General features: G+C 40.4%; 1 protein-coding gene across 4 annotated transcripts in view; it reads left to right on the top strand.

Annotated features, from left to right (window-relative positions):
* Positions 1 to 1,450: 1,450 nt before the first annotated feature.
* Positions 1,451 to 19,565, top strand: part of LOC110498209 (probable phospholipid-transporting ATPase IA) — a 37,391-nt gene continuing 19,276 nt past the window's right edge. The window contains exons 1-14 of one of the 4 annotated variants that reach the window (XM_036955211.1): positions 1,451 to 1,788; positions 3,546 to 3,660; positions 3,819 to 3,918; positions 4,156 to 4,254; positions 4,506 to 4,551; positions 4,710 to 4,750; positions 7,146 to 7,219; positions 7,713 to 7,782; positions 7,913 to 8,040; positions 8,293 to 8,570; positions 9,759 to 9,886; positions 11,537 to 11,703; positions 13,557 to 13,629; positions 13,731 to 13,836. In XM_036955211.1, the coding sequence (XP_036811106.1) occupies positions 1,743 to 1,788; positions 3,546 to 3,660; positions 3,819 to 3,918; positions 4,156 to 4,254; positions 4,506 to 4,551; positions 4,710 to 4,750; positions 7,146 to 7,219; positions 7,713 to 7,782; positions 7,913 to 8,040; positions 8,293 to 8,570; positions 9,759 to 9,886; positions 11,537 to 11,703; positions 13,557 to 13,629; positions 13,731 to 13,836 (1,471 nt within the window). In that variant the 5' untranslated portion in view covers positions 1,451 to 1,742. Of the gene's footprint in view, positions 1,789 to 3,545; positions 3,661 to 3,818; positions 3,919 to 4,155; positions 4,255 to 4,505; positions 4,552 to 4,709; positions 4,751 to 6,563; positions 6,638 to 7,145; positions 7,220 to 7,712; positions 7,783 to 7,912; positions 8,041 to 8,292; positions 8,571 to 9,758; positions 9,887 to 11,536; positions 11,704 to 13,556; positions 13,630 to 13,730; positions 13,837 to 19,565 lie in introns of those variants that run through there. The other 3 variants (XM_036955214.1, XM_036955212.1, XM_036955213.1) reach the window with 3 other exon arrangements.

Below are 19,565 nucleotides of genomic sequence, written 5' to 3'. Positions count from 1 at the left end.
TAGTCCTGAGGCATGCTCCTAGGGCTCAGGTCCTCCGGGAGGCGAGAGAGAGATGGAAGAATTAGAGGGAGCATACCAAAGATCACACAGGAACCAGATAAGACAGGAGAATTAGATCAGACAGGACAACTACTCTGTCTGAGAAGTAGTTGGTGAACCAGGCGAGGCAGTCATTTGAGAAACCAAGGCTCAAGTGTAGATGAAGGGTAGGAGACAGGTGAAAATAATATTTTTTTTGCCTTGATACATTTGAGACATGGATTGTGTATGCCATTCAGAGGGTGATTGGGCAAGACAAAATATTGAAGTGCCTTTGAACAGGGTATGGTAGTAGGTGCCAGGCTCAACAGTTTGAGTGTGTCAAGAACTGCAACGCTGCTGAGTATTTCACGCTCAGCTGTTTCCCCGTGTGTATCAAGAAAGGTCCAACACCCATCCAGCCAACTTAACACAACTATGGGAAGCATTGGAGTCGACATGGGTCAGCATCCCTATGGAACATATTCGACGCCTTGTAGAGTCTATGCCCGGACAAATTGAGACTGTTCTGAGGGCAAAAGGGGATGCAACTCAATTTCAGGAAGGTTTTTGTTCTGTACACTCAGTGTAGTGTATTGTGACCAAATGAGTGGGTGGAGTAAAATGTGTTGATGGGAATATAGAACTCAGTCCCTCATGAAATAACACCATATCTATATTCTATAGACCCTACTGAGTAATTTCAATCCCACATTTAGATTGGCACCTAGAATAGTTTTTGCTCTATAATTTTTTTCATTGTAGCTTAATTTTACCAGTTAAGTTGACTGAGAACACATTCTCATTTACAGCAATGACCTTGGGAATAGTTACAGGGGAGAGGAGGGGGATGAATGAGCCACTTGGAAGCTGGGGATTATTAGGAGGTCATGATGGTATTAGAGCCATATTGGGAATTTAGCCAGGACACCGGGGTTAGCACCCCTACTCTTACAATAACTGTCATGGGATCTTTGGTGACCACAGAGAGTCAGAACACCCATTTAAAGTCCCATCTGAAAGACATAAGCATTCCATATAAATGGAATCGCATTGTGTCAAATCGAATGGGTGGAGTAAATTATTCACTCCATATTATTCATTGCCCCATGAAATGACACTATATATACCTTCCACAGACCCTACTGTGTATTCCTTACAATACCTTTAATGTGGCACGTAGAATAGTTTTTGCTCTACACGCCAATATGTTTTCCATATACAGTGATGTGCATTGGGGACATTTATTTGACTTTGGAACATTGCAAATGTCACTTAAATATGAATACATTTTAATCATTGTTAAATGTTTATACAATTATTTTGCATATACCATGAATAAACACAGGTTATTGAAAGTTTTATACTATTACGTGGGGGGGGGGCTTTTATTTTGAACATTTGCGGGAATTCCGTGACACGGAAGTACTTTTTGTTGTTGTTGAGCATTGTTGATAAAATGCTGATATGATAATGCATTTTCACTGAAATCTACAAAATGAAGGGAACGGGGGGAAAAATGATTTAACGGCTCAGGTCGACTTGATATCGTAACGAATGAACTCCTACTAGCTTCATTACCTAAGTTCGTAGTGGTAGTTCAGAAAGGAGTGTTTTTGGCGTAGCTGACGTTAACGTTGCTAGCTTGGCTACGGTAAACAAGCCATCTGGCGACCTGTCACTGCTGGTTGTGGTCACTGTCAGGTGCTTTTCACTGTGGTGAGATGCCTATCGAAAGAACTCTCTCGGATCTCCGTTCACGGTTGGGGGGTAGGTGTTCTTCGTCTTATCATATACTCCATTGATGCACTACTACTCCTAGGTACTGGCTAGCTAGTTTTAGGATATGTTCTAAAAAAAGAAAGAAGAAGATCTCAATTAACATAATGTTCACTGACTAGCTAACGTTAGTTACCGTTTCTCTAGCTAGATATGATTGTGAATTAGCTAGCTAGGTTGATAGAAAATGTTTTTTCATATCACATCATTGTGAAAAGTAGTATGCATGGTGTTTGCTAGAGAATTGAACAATATACAGCATTTCAACTTGCACTACACTTTCTGTCTCATGTCTAGCCTATTTCTGTCCTGCTTTTCCAACCCACACCTTAAGGGTCGAAGGGCAAAGGCTCCTCCACTACTGATTGATTACACATTAATCTGAAGGATCATGCCCCTAAACCCTGCTGCTCTTCCCTGTGTTTGTCAGAGACGTAGCTAGTCACTGAACCAGTCTGATGAGGAAATGCAGTTCTGACCGTCATCAGTGCATGTGTCTATACGGACTCTCTCAAGATATTGTATCCTGTTAATTAATTTCTGAACTGAAGCACAAAACCCTCAGAAGTTATTTGCGGCATTTTATATGGTCATGTTGATGACCGTGATCGTCTATTCTATTCACTCCATTGTCTCCAAATCTTGCATTCACTAAGAAAGCAAGGGCTGTACCAGCCCTTGATTTCTCCCCAATTTCCTCTTGAAGACAGTGCAGTGACAGAGTAATGCATGAGTAACAGTGGAATCAATTGTATTTGTCATGGTTATACTGTACTGTATGAGGATTCTGTGTGGGCAAAATCGCTCTTACTGTGTCATGAGATCACACCATGTTTATGTGGGCATGACCACTGAATTAAGCTCTTTGTTGTCTGTTGACTGTTAAATAGGCCTAGCTAGGGTTTAAAGGTTCCACAGCCTATGCAGTGAAAGTGTTGTTGGTCTAACTAAAGATTTGAATTAAAATGATTATGATTCAGGTTTGCATTGATGTCAATGGAAGATTTGTGTGTAGTGTAAGCTTCTGTTGCTCCTGCAGATAGTCAGGATTAGGCCCAATGATTTATATATATATATATACACTAGATGACTAATTGGGGGTGCTGTTTTGATGCCACCGTGCCTCCATCTTGGCACTCCCCCAAAATGCATTCATTAATGTCTACATTCGTTGTTGCCAAATTTTTTCTATTGCAAACACCTTAATGCATACTTTTAAATTATATTATACGAGCTAAACATAAATAAATAAAAAAATAAATAAAAAAAATTCCTTAATGTATATTTTTCTGAGATTACTAATGTTACTGTCCCCGCTACAACAACAAAAATATTTAAATACTGTACATATGATTTTTGTCCTTCAAAAGTTTAATTGAAATACAGTATAATTCTATTTATTCCTACGGCAGACTGCTCCTACTAGGGAGGGCCAATATGGCCGACCGTGCGTTCAAATCCTCTCAATGGCCAATACATAGCAAAATGCAATCTAGGGCTTATATACATCATTGATTTTGTCTAAATGAGTTTACACTCTGTAGGAGTGCGAGAAGATGCACTGTTTTTCTTAGACACTCTAATCTATTTAGCCTATAGGCCAGTGCCATACAGGGCGGCGATGGTCTTGCACCATGGTTGAATGTGCAGGAGAAAGTAATTACACACAGAAACCTAGTATGTTAAAAGCCTATCAGTTGTTGTAAAGCCTGATGGGGCAATATGTCTTTTTTACCGTTATCCCATAGGATATGAGAAGATTGAGGAAGCTACATCGAGGACCTCTATAGCTGACCTTGAGGATGCCAGACTTATATTCATCAATCAGCCTCAACTCACTAAGTTCTGCACCAATCACGTCAGGTAGCCCGAGTGTTTACATTTTATAAGTAAACTAATTTATAGGCCTATGTTATTATTTGGTAATTACCATTTTGCCCAGTCAATTCTTAGTAAACACCTGATAATTTCTCTACCGTGCTGCTGAATATTGTTGTGGGTTTCTCTCTCGCCTTTTCCAGCACAGCCAAATACAATGTGCTTACCTTCCTGCCTCGATTCCTATACGCTCAGTTCAGGAGGGCTGCTAACTCATTCTTCCTGTTCATTGCACTACTGCAGGTGGGTCTAAATAATTACACAGTGTATTTTGCACATTTCAGCACTGTTTAGCAGACAGAAATTCTCACCTATCAGACACACATCATGGTTGGTAAATGGATAGTTAACTTTTTTTTTGGTTTTGCCTTATTAAACGACTTAATCGAAAATCGGTTTTGTAAAAAAAAAATGTTTTTAAAGGGTTAACTATCGATTTAACACACAGACTAACTATGTCTGTCTCCATTCTCCTGGTAGCAAATTCCGGATGTTTCTCCCACAGGACGGTGGACTACCCTGGTTCCTTTGATCCTCATCCTGTTGGTGGCAGCCCTGAAGGAGATGGTTGAGGATCTGGTGAGGACCATAGAACTAGAATGACATTAAATATATCTCTATTTCTATAGAGAGGACATCCGTTATGTGTTCTCTGAAAACGTGCCCAAGTACATGGGCATGTCTGAAAGTCGTTCTTGTACTCGCTGACCGTGTGGTCTTTGATTTTCTTGAAACTGATTCCATAAAAAGGTCCTTTGGATGAAGGATGCTTGACATACAATAAAACATTGGACAGAGATCATTTCACTTTTGAATGTTCTTCCCAACAGAAACGTCACAAAGCAGATAGGGTGGTCAACAGGAAGGAGGCCCAAGGTAAGAAACTGTTGAAATGATTGATCTTATTACTGCTTTTCAAACAGGTGTAGGTTATTGGACAGATTTTAGTATCAGGATTTGCTAACATAGTTTTCTCTCTGTGTCCCCCTCTCCTCTTCCTGTTTCCCTATTTCTGCCTTCTCTCTCTTTGTCAGTTCTGAGAAATGGAGCATGGGAGATTGTTCACTGGGAGAAGGTATGTCACTCAATATCAGGCCAGAGTCAGGTATTTTCTGCTTACGTTCCTCTGCCTTCAGATGGGCTAAACCCTAATTGTTGTTTGATGTCTAGTGATTCAATGGTTAAGTTGAGCAACAGTCTGTCACTGAATAGGATGTACATTTTAAGTTGTCATATTTTAAGTTGTCATATTTTACATTGCCTAGTAGTTTATTCTTCGTTAGGGGGAGAGACTTAGGATTTAGACCTAGCTAATGATTTAAACACATGTAAACTCAGGGAAAAAAAGAAACGTCCTCTCACTGTCAACTGCGTTTATTTTCAGCAAACGTAACATGTGTAAATATTTGTGTGAACATAACAAGATTCAAGAACTGAGACATAAACTGAACAAGTTCCACAGACATGTGTCTAGCAGAAATTGAATAATGTGTCCCTGAACAAAGGGGGGGGGGGTCAAAATCAAAGTAACAGTCAGTATCTGGTGTGGCCACCAGCTGCATTAAGTACTGCAGTGCATTGCCTCCTCATGGACTGCACCAGATTTGCCAGTTCTTGCTGTGAGATGTTACCCCACTCTTCCACCAAGGCACCTGCAATTTCCCAGACATTTCTGGTGGGAGTGGCCCTAGCCCTCACCCCTCTGATCCAACAGGTCCCAGATGTGCTCAACGGGATTGAGATCCAGGCTCTTCGTTGGCCATGGCAGAACACTGACATTCCTGTCATGCAGGAAATCACGCACAGAATGAGCAGTATGGCTGGTGGCATTGTCATGCTGGAGGGTCATGTCAGGATGCGCCTGCAGGAAGGGTACCACATGAGGGAGGAGGATGTCTTCCCTGTAATGCACAGCGTTGACATTGCCTGCAATGACAGCAAGCTCAGTCCGATGATGCTGTGACACTCCGGCCCAGACCATGAGGGACCCTCTACCTCCAAATCGATCCCGCCCCAGAGTACAGGCCTCGGTGTAACGCTAATTCCTTTGACGATAACGCGAATCGGACCATCACCCCTGGTGAGACAAAACCGCGACTCGTCAGTGAAGAGCACTTTATGCCAGTCCTGTCTGGTCCAGCGACGGTGGGTTTGTGCCCATAGGCGACGTTGTTGCCTATGATGTTTGGTGAGGACCTGCCTTACGACAGGCCTACAAGCCTTCAGTCCAGCCTCTCTCAGCCTATTGCGGACAGTCTGAGCACTGATGGAGGGATTGTGCATTCCTGGTAGATGTTGTTGCCATCCTGTACCTGTCCCGCAGGTGTGATGTTCGGATGTACCGATCCTGTGCAGGTGTTGTTACACGTGGTCTGCCACTGCGAGGACGATCAGCTGTCCCGTCTGTCCCAGCTGTCCTGTCCCATCTCCCTGTAGCGCTGTCTTAGGCGTCTCACAGTATGGACATTGCAATTTATTTCCCTGGCCACCTCTGCAGTCCTCATGCCTCCTTGCAGCATGCCTAAGGCACGTTCACGCAGATGAGCAGGGACCCTGGGCATCTTTCCTTTGGTGTTTTTCAGAGTCAGTAGAAAGGCCTCTTTTAGTGTCCTAAGTTTTCATAACTGTGACCTTAATTGCATACCGTCTGTAAGCTGTTAGTGTCTTAATGACCGTTCCACAGGTGCATGTTCATTAATTGTTTCTGGTTCATTGAGCAAGCATGGGAAACAGTGTTTAAACCCTTTACAATGAAGGTCTGTGAAGTTATTTGGATTGTTAGGTTCATCTTTGAACGACAGGGTCCTGAAAAGGGGACGTTTCATTTTTTTTGCTGAGTGTGTGTTCATCTACATAATGTCTAGTAACTGCCGTAGTGTTCTTTGCAGGTAGAGGTGGGAGATGTAGTCACGTTAAATGGGAGAGAATACATCCCTGCAGACTCGATCGTGCTGTCCTCCAGGTGGTGCTAGAATCACAGACGGTAGATTGGTAGTTTTTTGTGGTTATGCCTCTCTGCTTTAGGCTTCAGTAACCTCTTGTTCCCTTCTAGCTTCAGTAGGTCACGCTATCTGTGTTAGTTGTTCTGATATTTTGTTTTGAAGTAGTCTCACTCTTTTCTTCCCTTCCTCTCCCCTTCCCGACATTCCCTGTGTTCTGTCTGTCAATGTGTCTCTGTGTGCCCATGTCTCTGTCCGCACCCCCCCACCCCGACTGTTCCCTGTGTTCTGTCTGTCTGCCTGTGTGCCCATGTCTCTACCCGCACCCCCCCACCCCGACTGTTCCCTGTGTTCCGTTTGTCAATGTGTCTGTCTGCCTGTGTGCCCATGTCTCTGTCCGCACCCCCCCACCCCGACTGTTCCCTATGTTCCGTTTGTCAATGTGTCTGTCTGCCTGTGTGCCCATGTTTCTGTCCCCACCCCCTACCGTTGCCTGGTCGCTCCTGGTACGTTCTTTTGCGGGTAACTTAGGTGACGGTCGGGGATGTAGTCAGAGCCAGTGACGGGGACCACCTCCCGGCAGACCTCGTCCTGCTGGCTTCCAGGTCGGGGTCTTGTAGTCTACTGGCATTGGGGCTGAAATCAAACCCTTTGTACAGTGTTGCACCTATCACCTTTTTACTAGTCCACGTGGTTGTAAAGGACAGAAGAGGAAGAAAGGATCCTACTTAATTATTTGAACATGCTAAATGCCAAATGCCCCGTGTCATACTTGAATCCTGCGGAGCGGGACTGCTCCCCATGTTGGCAAGATCTCTGTTTGTACCAGGCATCTCTTCCTCTTTACGTTACTGTCTAAAATCAAAGGACTACCTAGGTTATTGTACTGATAACAAACCTAGTTATTAGACCACAGAGCACACTCATCTTGGAGTTTAGTGCTTTACTGTCTCCCTGTTGCTATGGCTACTGTAGCATTGTTGTTCTCTCCCTGGATCTATTTTCTTACCCATCTCTTTCCCTGTTGTTAGATCACTTCTGTGAACACCATTCTAGATGCATTCTAGATTGTTTTGACGGCCACTTTCTTTTCACCAGCGAGCCACATGCTATGTGCTACATCGAGACTTCGAATTTAGACGGGGAGACCAACCTAAAGATACGACAGGTGAAGGTTCTTAATTCATCCACACACACACAGACACACCAAACGTACCACTTATTACGTTACACTGTGGCCCAGATAGGAGGAGTCAGCTCGTCAACTCAACCCCTGCACCTCTTCCTTCCCCAACCAGGGTCTTCAGGTCACAGCGCATGACAAGGATGCTGATAGTCTGTCGCGGCTGAGCGGGTGCATGGAGTGCGAAAGCCCCAATCGCCACCTCTACGACTTTGTAGGCGTCATCCGATTAGAGGGTCATAGGTGAGAGAGATCTACCTGTCTATCAATCAATTATTTATATATATATATATAATATCTGCATAGGTCCTAGCCCTTTCTACAGCGGCAGTAACCCAGCCTAGACCTCCATAGAGCATTCAACAGCACAGTGCCAAGGAAAAGTTCTGTCTCAGTATTCTTTCATACAGTTTCCACCCTCTGACACAGCTTAGTGTGAATCACTACTTCCTAGGGTTGCAATAAATCTGATATCCACCGATTCGTTCTCCTCAGTCCCATCCCTTTAGGTCCGGAGCAGATCCTTCTCCGTGGAGCCCGTCTCCGGAACACCCAGTGGGTGAACGGCATGGTGGTGTACACAGGGCACGACACCAAGCTGATGCAGAACAGCACGCGGCCTCCGCTTAAGCTGTCCAGCGTGGAGCACATCACCAACACGCTGATCCTGGCTCTGTTCGGCTGCCTGCTGGCCATCTCCCTGGTCTGCTCGGCCGGACAGACACTCTGGAAGACCCAGTACGGGGACTTCGCCTGGTACATGGACCTCAACTGTGAGTCACCTTACTTTATGTTAAGTTACTTTATGTTAAGTTACTTTATGTTAAGTTACTTTATGTTAAGTTACTTTATGTTAAGTTACTTTATGTTAAGATACTTTATGTTAAGATACTTTATGTTAAGTTACTTTATGTTAAGTTACTTTATGTTAAGTTACTTTATGTTAAGTTACTTTATGTTAAGTTACTTTATGTTAAGTTACTTTATGTTAAGTTACTTTATGTTAAGTTACTTTATGTTATGTTACTTTATGTTAAGTTACTTTATGTTACTTTATGTTAAGTTACTTTGTTACTTTATGTTAAGTTACTTTATGTTACTTTATGTTTTATTACTTTACGTTAAAATCTACTTTGCGTTATGCTACTTTACGCTATGCTACTTTACGCTATGCTACTTTACGCTATGCTACTTTACGCTATGCTACTTAACGCTATTCTACATTACTTTATTCTATTAGTACAACGTGATGTAGGATGGATATGATCATGGAGGCACTTTCTATCAGACTGATATATTATTGGATAATACCAATGAATTAATACCAATTATTGGATAATACCAATAACAACTGTAACTTGTGTATGATCCCAATTTAGTACCCAGCAATTGTCTGATGTATAATAATTTACATGGACCATTACCCTCTCAGTAAATGTAATGACATGTTGTTTTTATTTCTTTACCACTGTAGTCTTAGCATCTCCAGGTAACAACCTTTCTCAGAGGCCTGTAGAAATGTTTTTGGTTGTGTCCCCCATGACTAGTGACTTAGGACCCCGTTGCTCATTAACATAGATCTTGTTTAGAAGTAAGAGCTTGTTAAAATAGAGCTTATTTAGAAGTAAGAGCTTGTTAAAATAGAGCTTGTTTAGAAGTAACAGCTTGTTAAAATAGAGCTTGTTTAGAAGTAAGAGCTGTAGATTATTTTATATGTGAATTCCATGGCCCATGGTAAACAATGTGTCTACCTAGCTAGTCATGTTTTAAAGGCATACTGTAGCAAAACAAAAAAAACGAGTGTTCAGATTATAACTCCTTTTTTTTCAACTCTGTTTTGCACCGTTTTATCCCTAGTGAACATGTCCCAGGTCTAAAGAAAGGGTTTGTTGTGGCACCTGGATTCAAATTAGATTAAAGGTCATTTCTCTGTGTAACTTGCTCTAACTCCTTCCTACCAGATGGTGGCGCTGCCAACTTTGGCCTCAACTTCCTCACCTTCATCATCCTCTTCAACAACCTCATCCCCATCAGTCTACTCGTCACCCTGGAGGTCATCAAGTTCATCCAGGCGTACTTCATCAACTGGGTGGGAATATCACTGCACCTACACAGCCTCTTACTTCATCAACTGGGTGGGAAAATCACTGCACTACACAGCATCTTACTTCATCAACTGGGTGGGAAAATCACTGCACTACACAGCCTCTTACTTCATCAACTGGGTGGGAAAATCACTGCACTACACAGCCTCTTACTTCATCAACTGGGTGGGAAAATCACTGCACAGCCTCTTACTTCATCAACTGGGAGGGAAAATCACTGCACAGCCTCTTACTTCATCAACTGGGTGGGAAAATCACTGCACAGCCTCTTACTTCATCAACTGGGTGGGAAAATCACTGCACCTACACAGCCTCTTACTTCATCAACTGGGTGGGAAAATCACTGCACAGCCTCTTACTTCATCAACTGGGTGGGAAAATCACTGCACTACACAGCCTCTTACTTCATCAACTGGGTGGGAAAATCACTGCACAGCCTCTTACTTCATCAACTGGGTGGGAAAATCACTGCACTACACAGCCTCCTACTTCATCAACTGGGTGGGAAAATCACTGCACTACACAGGCTCTTACTTCATCAACTGGGTGGGAAAATCACTGCACTACACAGCCTCTTACTTCATCAACTGGGTGGGAAAATCACTGCACTACACAGCCTCTTACTTCATCAACTGGGTGGGAAAATCACTGCACTACACAGCCTCTTACTTCATCAACTGGGTGGGAAAATCACTGCACTACACAGCCTCTTACTTCATCAACTGGGTGGGAAAATCACTGCACCTACACAGCCTCTTACTTCATCAACTGGGTGGGAAAATCACTGCACTACACAGCCTCTTACTTCATCAACTGGGTGGGAAAATCACTGCACTACACAGCCTCTTACTTCATCAACTGGGTGGGAAAATCACTGCACTACACAGCATCTTACTTCATCAACTGGGTGGGAAAATCACTGCACAGCCTCTTACTTCATCAACTGGGAGGGAAAATCACTGCACTACACAGCCTCTTACTTCATCAACTGGGTGGGAAAATCACTGCACAGCCTCTTACTTCATCAACTGGGTGGGAAAATCACTGCACTACACAGCCTCTTACTTCATCAACTGGGTGGGAAAATCACTGCACTACACAGCCTCTTACTTCATCAACTGGGTGGGAAAATCACTGCACCTACACAGCATCTTACTTCATCAACTGGGTGGGAAAATCACTGCACTACACAGGCTCTTACTTCATCAACTGGGTGGGAAAATCACTGCACTACACAGCATCTTACTTCATCAACTGGGTGGGAAAATCACTGCACTACACAGCCTCTTACTTCATCAACTGGGTGGGAAAATCACTGCACTACACAGGCTCTTACTTGGTATCTCAGAGTGACGGTCAATTTCAATTTAATTCTAGTAGTGAACACTCTAAGTAGACGTTTAAATGGAATAATACCACAGGAGTAAATGTATCTACTTCAAAAGTTTGGTGAGAAGTTTTGGCAAATATGGAATTTTATCTAGTACACACGTGAGTGAGCTTACAGATTGATGTCCGTACTATGGTAGATTTGGGACATTCAATTTATGCAATGACTTTCTCCACATCTTGTTCGTGCTGCCAAGCCTATTGGGGATGTGAATGTGTTTGTGTGTGTGTGTGTGTGTGTTCAGGACGTGGATATGCATTATGAGCCTACGGATACCTCTGCCATGGCACGGACGTCCAACCTAAACGAGGAACTGGGTCAGGTCAAATACATCTTCTCTGACAAAACCGGTACCCTCACCTGCAACGTGATGCAGTTTAAAAAGTGCACCGTCGCCGGTGTCGCCTACGGGTGAGAAGGACTTACGTTAATCCAACCATTTTATAGGCACGAATTAGCATGAATAATACTATGCACTTTTCTGGATAGGTACAGTGGAAGTCAGAAGTGTACATACACTTTAGCCAAATACATTTAAACTCAGGTTTTTACCGTTTCTGACATTTAATCCTAATAAAAAATAACCTGTTTTAGGTCAGTTAGGATCAGCACTTAATTTTAAGAGTGTGAAATGTCAGAATAATAGTAGAGAGTGATTTATTTCAGCTTTTATTTATTTTATCACATACACTCAAGTTTACATACACTCAATTAGTATTTGGTAATATTGCCTTGAACATTTTTTAACTTGGTCAAACGTTTTGGATAGCCTTCCACAAGCTTCCCACAATAAGTTTGGTGAATTTTGGCCCATTCCTCCTGACAGAGCTGGTGTAACGGAGTCAGGTTTGTAGGCCTCCTTGCTTGCACACACTTTTTCAGTTCTGCCCATAATTGTCCTATGGGATTGAGGTCAGGTCTTTGTGATGGCCACTCCAATACCTTGACTTTGTTGTCCTTAAGCCATTTTGCCACAACTTTAGAAGTATGCTTGGGGTCATTGTTAATTTGGAAGACCCATTTGCGACCAAGCTTTAACTTCCTGACTGATGTCTTGAGATGTTGCTTCAATATATCCACGTACTTTTTCTGCCTCATGATGCCATCTATTTTGTGAAGTGCACCAGTCCGTCCTGCAGCAAAGCACCCCCACAACATGATGCTGCCACCCCCGTGCTTCACGGTTGGGATGGTGTTCTTCGGCTTGCAAGCCTCCCCCTTTTTCCTCCAAACATAACGATGGTCATCATGACCAAACATGATGTTTCATCAGACCAGAGGACATTTCTCCAAAAAGTATGATCTTTGTCCCCATGTGTAGTTGCAAACCGTAGCCTGGCTTTTTAATGGCGGTTTTGGAGCAGTTGCTTCTTCTTTGCTGAGCGGCCTTTCAGGTTATGTCGATATAGGACTCGTTTTACTGTGGATATAGATACTTTTGTACCTGTTTCCTCCAATATCTTCACAAGGTCCTTTGCTGTGGTCCTGGGATTGATTTGCACTTTTCGCACCAAGGTACGTTCATCTCTAGGAGACAGAACGCTTCTCCTTCCTGAGCGGTATGATGGCTGCGTGGTCCCATGGTGTTTATACTATTGTTTGTACAGATAAACGTGGTACCTTTAGGTGTTTGGAAATTGCTCCCAAGGATGAACCAGACTTGTGGAGGTCTACAGTTTCTTTTCTAAGGTCTTGGCTGAATTATTTTGATTTTCCCATGATGTCAAGCAAAGAGGCACTGAGTTTAAAGGTAGACATTGAAATACATCCACAGGTACACCTCCAATTGACTCAAATTATGTCAATTAGTCTATCAGAAGCTTCTAAAGCCATGACATCTTTTTCTGAAATTTTCCAAGCTGTTTTATAGGCACAGTCAACTTAGTGTATATAAACTTCTGACCCACTGGAATTGTGATACAGTGAATTATAAGTGAAATAGTCTGTCTGTAAACAATTGTTGGAATAATAATGTGTCATACACAAAGTAGATGTCCTAACCGACTTGCCAAAACTTGTTTGTTAACAAGAAATTTGTGGAGTGGATGAAAAACAAGTTTTTAATAACTCTAACCTAAGTGTATGTAAACTTCTGACTTCAACTGTATCTCGTTGTCTTTTACTGTAGTGCTTGTCCACACAGTTATGTGGTGTAGGACAGATCTTTATTCTCATCTTAATTTTAAACATATTTAAAATTTTAGATGAACCAAACATGTCAGTATGTAATATTAGTTTTTGTTGTTGTTGTTGTTGTCTGAAAGGCACAACACAGACAGTCCTGAGGAAGAGGGCTTTGGCGATCCGACCTTACCGGAGAATCTCCACAATGATCACGTGAGTACATAACATTAGACGATGTACTAGCTGTCAGCATCAACGTGTTTTTGTTTTTATTAATCTCTTTTGTTGTGTATTAATTGTGTTTGTGCCCCCAGCCCACAGCCACTATTATCCAAGACTTTCTGACCATGATGGCTGTGTGCCACACTGCTGTTCCTGAGAAGACTGAGGACACTATAGTCTATCAGGCCTCTTCCCCAGGTAGCTCTCAAATGCATTGGATTACACCTCTTGTACTATATTGCACCTCTTCTTCCTCTTCTACAGTATTATAGCAGACGAGGTGTATTACACCCCTTCTACTATATAACACCTCTTCTACCTCTACTATATTACACCTCTTCTACTATATTACACCCCTTCTACTACATTATACCTCTTCTACTATATTACACCCCTTCTACTATATTACACCCCTTCTACTATATTACACCCCTTCTACTATATTACACCCCTTCTACTATATTACACCCCTTCTACTATATTACACCCCTTCTACTATATTACACCCCTTCTACTATATTACACCCCTTCTACTATATTACACCCCTTCTACTATATTACACCCCTTCTACTATATTACACCCCTTCTACTATATTACACCTCTTCTACTATATTACACCCCTTCTACTATATTACACCCCTTCTACTATATTACACCCCTTCTACTATATTACACCCCTTCTACTATATTACACCTCTTCTACTATATTACACCTCTTCTACTATATTACACCTCTTCTACTATATACACCCCTTCTACTATATTACACCCCTTCTACTATATTACACCCATTCTACTATATTACACCCCTTCTACTATATTACACCCATTCTACTATATTACACCCCTTCTACTATATTACACCTCTTCTACTATATTACACCTCTTCTACTATATTACACCCCTTCTACTATATTACACCCCTTCTACTATATTACACCCCTTCTACTATATTACACCTCTTCTACTATATTACACCTCTTCTACTATATTACACCTCTTCTACTATATACACCCCTTCTACTATATTACACCTCTTCTACTATATTACACCTCTTCTACTATATACACCCCTTCTACTATATTACACCCCTTCTACTATATTACACCCATTCTACTATATTACACCTCTTCTACTATATTACACCCCTTCTACTATATTACACCTCTTCTACTATATTACACCCCTTCTACTATATTACACCTCTTCTACTATATTACACCCCTTCTACTATATTACACCCCTTCTACTATATTACACCCCTTCTACTATATTACACCCCTTCTACTATATTACACCCCTTCTAATTTATACACCCCTTCTACTATATTACACCCCTTCTACTATATACACCCCTTCTACTATATTACACCCCTTCTACTATATTACACCTCTTCTACTATATACACCCCTTCTACTATATACACCTCTTCTACTATATTACACCCCTTCTACTATATTACACCCCTTCTACTATATTACACCTCTTCTACTACATTATACCTCTTCTACTATATTACACCCCTTCTACTATATTACACCTCTTCTACTATATTACACCCCTTCTACTATATTACACCCCTTCTACTATATTACACCTCTTCTACTACATTATACCTCTTCTACTATATTACACCCCTTCTACTATATTACACCCCTTCTACTATATTACACCTCTTCTACTATATTACACCCCTTCTACTATATTACACCCCTTCTACTATATTACACCTCTTCTACTACATTATACCCCTTCTACTATATTACACCCCTTCTACTATATTACACCCCTTCTACTATATTACACCCCTTCTACTATATTACACCCCTTCTACTATATTACACCCCTTCTACTATATTACACCCCTTCTACTATATTACACCCCTTCTACTATATTACACCCCTTCTACTATATTACACCCCTTCTACTATATTACACCCCTTCTACTATATTACACCTCTTCTACTATATTACACCCCTTCTACTATATTACACCCCTTCTACTATATTACACCTCTTCTACTACATTATACCTCTTCTACTATATTACACCCCTTCTACTATATTACACCTCTTCTACTATATTACACCCCTTCTACTATATTACACCCCTTCTACTATATTACACCTCTTCTACTATATTACACCCCTTCTACTATATTACACCTCTTCTACTATATTACACCCCTTCTACTATATTACACCCCTTCTACTATATTACACCCCTTCTACTATATTACACCTCTTCTACTATATTATACCCCTTCTACTATATTACACCCCTTCTACTATATTACACCTCTTCTACTATATTACACCTCTTCTACTATATTACACCTCTTCTACTATATTACACCCATTCTACTATATTACACCCCTTCTACTATATTACACCCCTTCTACTATATTACACCCCTTCTACTATATTACACCTCTTCTACTATATTACACCCCTTCTACTATATTACACCCCTTCTACTATATTACACCTCTTCTACTATATTACACCCCTTCTACTATATACACCCCTTCTACTATATTACACCCCTTCTACTATATTACACCCCTTCTACTATATTACACCTCTTCTACTATATACACCCCTTCTACTATATTACACCTCTTCTACTATATTACACCCCTTCTACTATATTACACCTCTTCTACTATATTACACCCCTTCTACTATATTACACCCCTTCTACTATATTACACCTCTTCTACTATATTACACCCCTTCTACTATATACACCCCTTCTACTATATTACACCCCTTCTACTATATTACACCCCTTCTACTATATTACACCCTTCTACTATATTACACCCCATGTACTATATTACACCCCTTCTACTATATTACACCTCTTCTACTATATTACACCCCTTCTACTATATTACACCTCTTCTACTATATACACCCCTTCTACTATATTACACCTCTTCTACTATATTACACCCCTTCTACTACATTATACCTCTTCTACTATATTACACCCCTTCTACTATATTACACCCCTTCTACTATATTACACCCCTTCTACTATATACACCCCTTCTACTATATTACACCCCTTCTACTATATTACACATCTTCTACTATATACACCCCTTCTACTATATTACACCCCTTCTACTATATTACACCTCTTCTACTATATACACCCCTTCTACTATATACACCTCTTCTACTATATTACACCCCTTCTACTATATTACACCCCTTCTACTATATTACACCTCTTCTACTACATTATACCTCTTCTACTATATTACACCCCTTCTACTATATTACACCTCTTCTACTATATTACACCCCTTCTACTATATTACACCCCTTCTACTATATTACACCTCTTCTACTACATTATACCTCTTCTACTATATTACACCCCTTCTACTATATTACACCTCTTCTACTATATTACACCTCTTCTACTATATTACACCCCTTATACTATATTACACCTCTTCTACTATATTACACCCCTTCTACTATATTACACCCCTTCTACTATATTACACCTCTTCTACTATATTACACCCCTTCTACTACATTATACCTCTTCTACTATATTACACCCCTTCTACTATATTACACCCCTTACTATATTACACCCCTTCTACTATATTACACCCCTTCTACTATATACACCCCTTCTACTATATACACCCCTTCTACTATATTACACCTCTTCTACTATATTACACCCTTCTACTATATTACACCCCTTCTACTATATTACACCTCTTCTACTATATTACACCCCTTCTACTATATTACACCCCTTCTACTATATTACACCTCTTCTACTATATTACACCCCTTCTACTATATTACACCTCTTCTACTATATTACACCTCTTCTACTATATTACACCCCTTCTACTATATTACACCCCTTCTACTATATTACACCCCTTCTACTATATTACACCTCTTCTACTATATTACACCCCTTCTACTATATTACACCCCTTCTACTATATTACACCTCTTCTACTATATTACACCCTTCTACTATATTACACCCCTTCTACTACATTATACCTCTTCTACTATATTACACCCCTTCTACTATATTACACCCCTTCTACTATATTACACCCCTTTTACTATATTACACCCCTTCTACTATATTACACCTCTTCTACTATATTACACCCCTTCTACTATATTACACCTCTTCTACTATATTACACCCCTTCTACTATATTACACCCCTTCTACTATATTACACCTCTTCTACTACATTATACCCCTTCTACTATATTACACCCCTTCTACTATATTACACCCCTTCTACTATATTACACCCCTTCTACTATATTACACCCCTTCTACTATATTACACCCCTTCTACTATATTACACCTCTTCTACTATATTACACCCCTTCTACTATATTACACCCCTTCTACTATATTACACCCCTTCTACTATATTACACCTCTTCTACTATATTACACCCCTTCTACTATATTACACCCCTTCTACTATATTACACCCCTTCTACTATATTACACCCCTTCTACTATATTACACCCCTTCTACTATATTACACCCCTTCTACTATATTACACCCCTTCTACTATATTACACCTCTTCTACTATATTACACCCCTTCTACTATATTACACCCCTTCTACTATATTACACCCCTTCTACTATATTACACCTCTTCTACTATATTACACCCCTTCTACTATATTACACCCCTTCTACTATATTACACCCCTTCTACTATATTACACCCCTTCTACTATATTACACCTCTTCTACTATATTACACCTCTTCTACTATATTACACCTCTTCTACTATATTACACCCCTTCTACTATATTACACCCATTCTACTATATTACACCCCTTCTACTATATTACACCTCTTCTACTATATTACACCTCTTCTACTATATTACACCCCTTCTACTATATTACACCCCTTCTACTATATTACACCCCTTCTACTATATTACACCTCTTCTACTATATTACACCTCTTCTACTATATTACACCTCTTCTACTATATACACCCCTTCTACTATATTACACCTCTTCTACTATATTACACCTCTTCTACTATATACACCCCTTCTACTATATTACACCTCTTCTACTATATTACACCCCTTCTACTATATTACACCTCTTCTACTATATTACACCCCTTCTACTATATTACACCTCTTCTACTATATTACACCTCTTCTACTATATTACACCCCTTCTACTATATTACACCCCTTCTACTATATTACACCCCTTCTACTATATTACACCCCTTCTACTATATTACACCCCTTCTAATTTATACACCCCTTCTACTATATTACACCCCTTCTACTATATTACACCTCTTCTACTATATACACCCCTTCTACTATATTACACCCCTTCTACTATATTACACCTCTTCTACTATATACACCCCTTCTACTATATACACCTCTTCTACTATATTACACCCCTTCTACTATATTACACCCCTTCTACTATATTACACCTCTTCTACTACATTATACCTCTTCTACTATATTACACCCCTTCTACTATATTACACCTCTTCTACTATATTACACCCCTTCTACTATATTACACCCCTTCTACTATATTACACCTCTTCTACTACATTATACCTCTTCTACTATATTACACCCCTTCTACTATATTACACCCCTTCTACTATATTACACCCCTTCTACTATATTACACCTCTTCTACTATATTACACCCCTTCTACTATATTACACCCCTTCTACTATATTACACCTCTTCTACTACATTATACCCCTTCTACTATATTACACCCCTTCTACTATATTACACCTCTTCTACTATATTATACCCCTTCTACTATATTACACCCCTTCTACTATATTACACCCCTTCTACTATATTACACCTCTTCTACTATATT

This window comes from Oncorhynchus mykiss, chromosome 19 (assembly GCF_013265735.2).
Source record: "Oncorhynchus mykiss isolate Arlee chromosome 19, USDA_OmykA_1.1, whole genome shotgun sequence".
In the NCBI taxonomy this organism is placed as follows: domain Eukaryota; kingdom Metazoa; phylum Chordata; class Actinopteri; order Salmoniformes; family Salmonidae; genus Oncorhynchus; species Oncorhynchus mykiss.
This window is presented reverse-complemented; position numbering and strand designations above follow the sequence as displayed.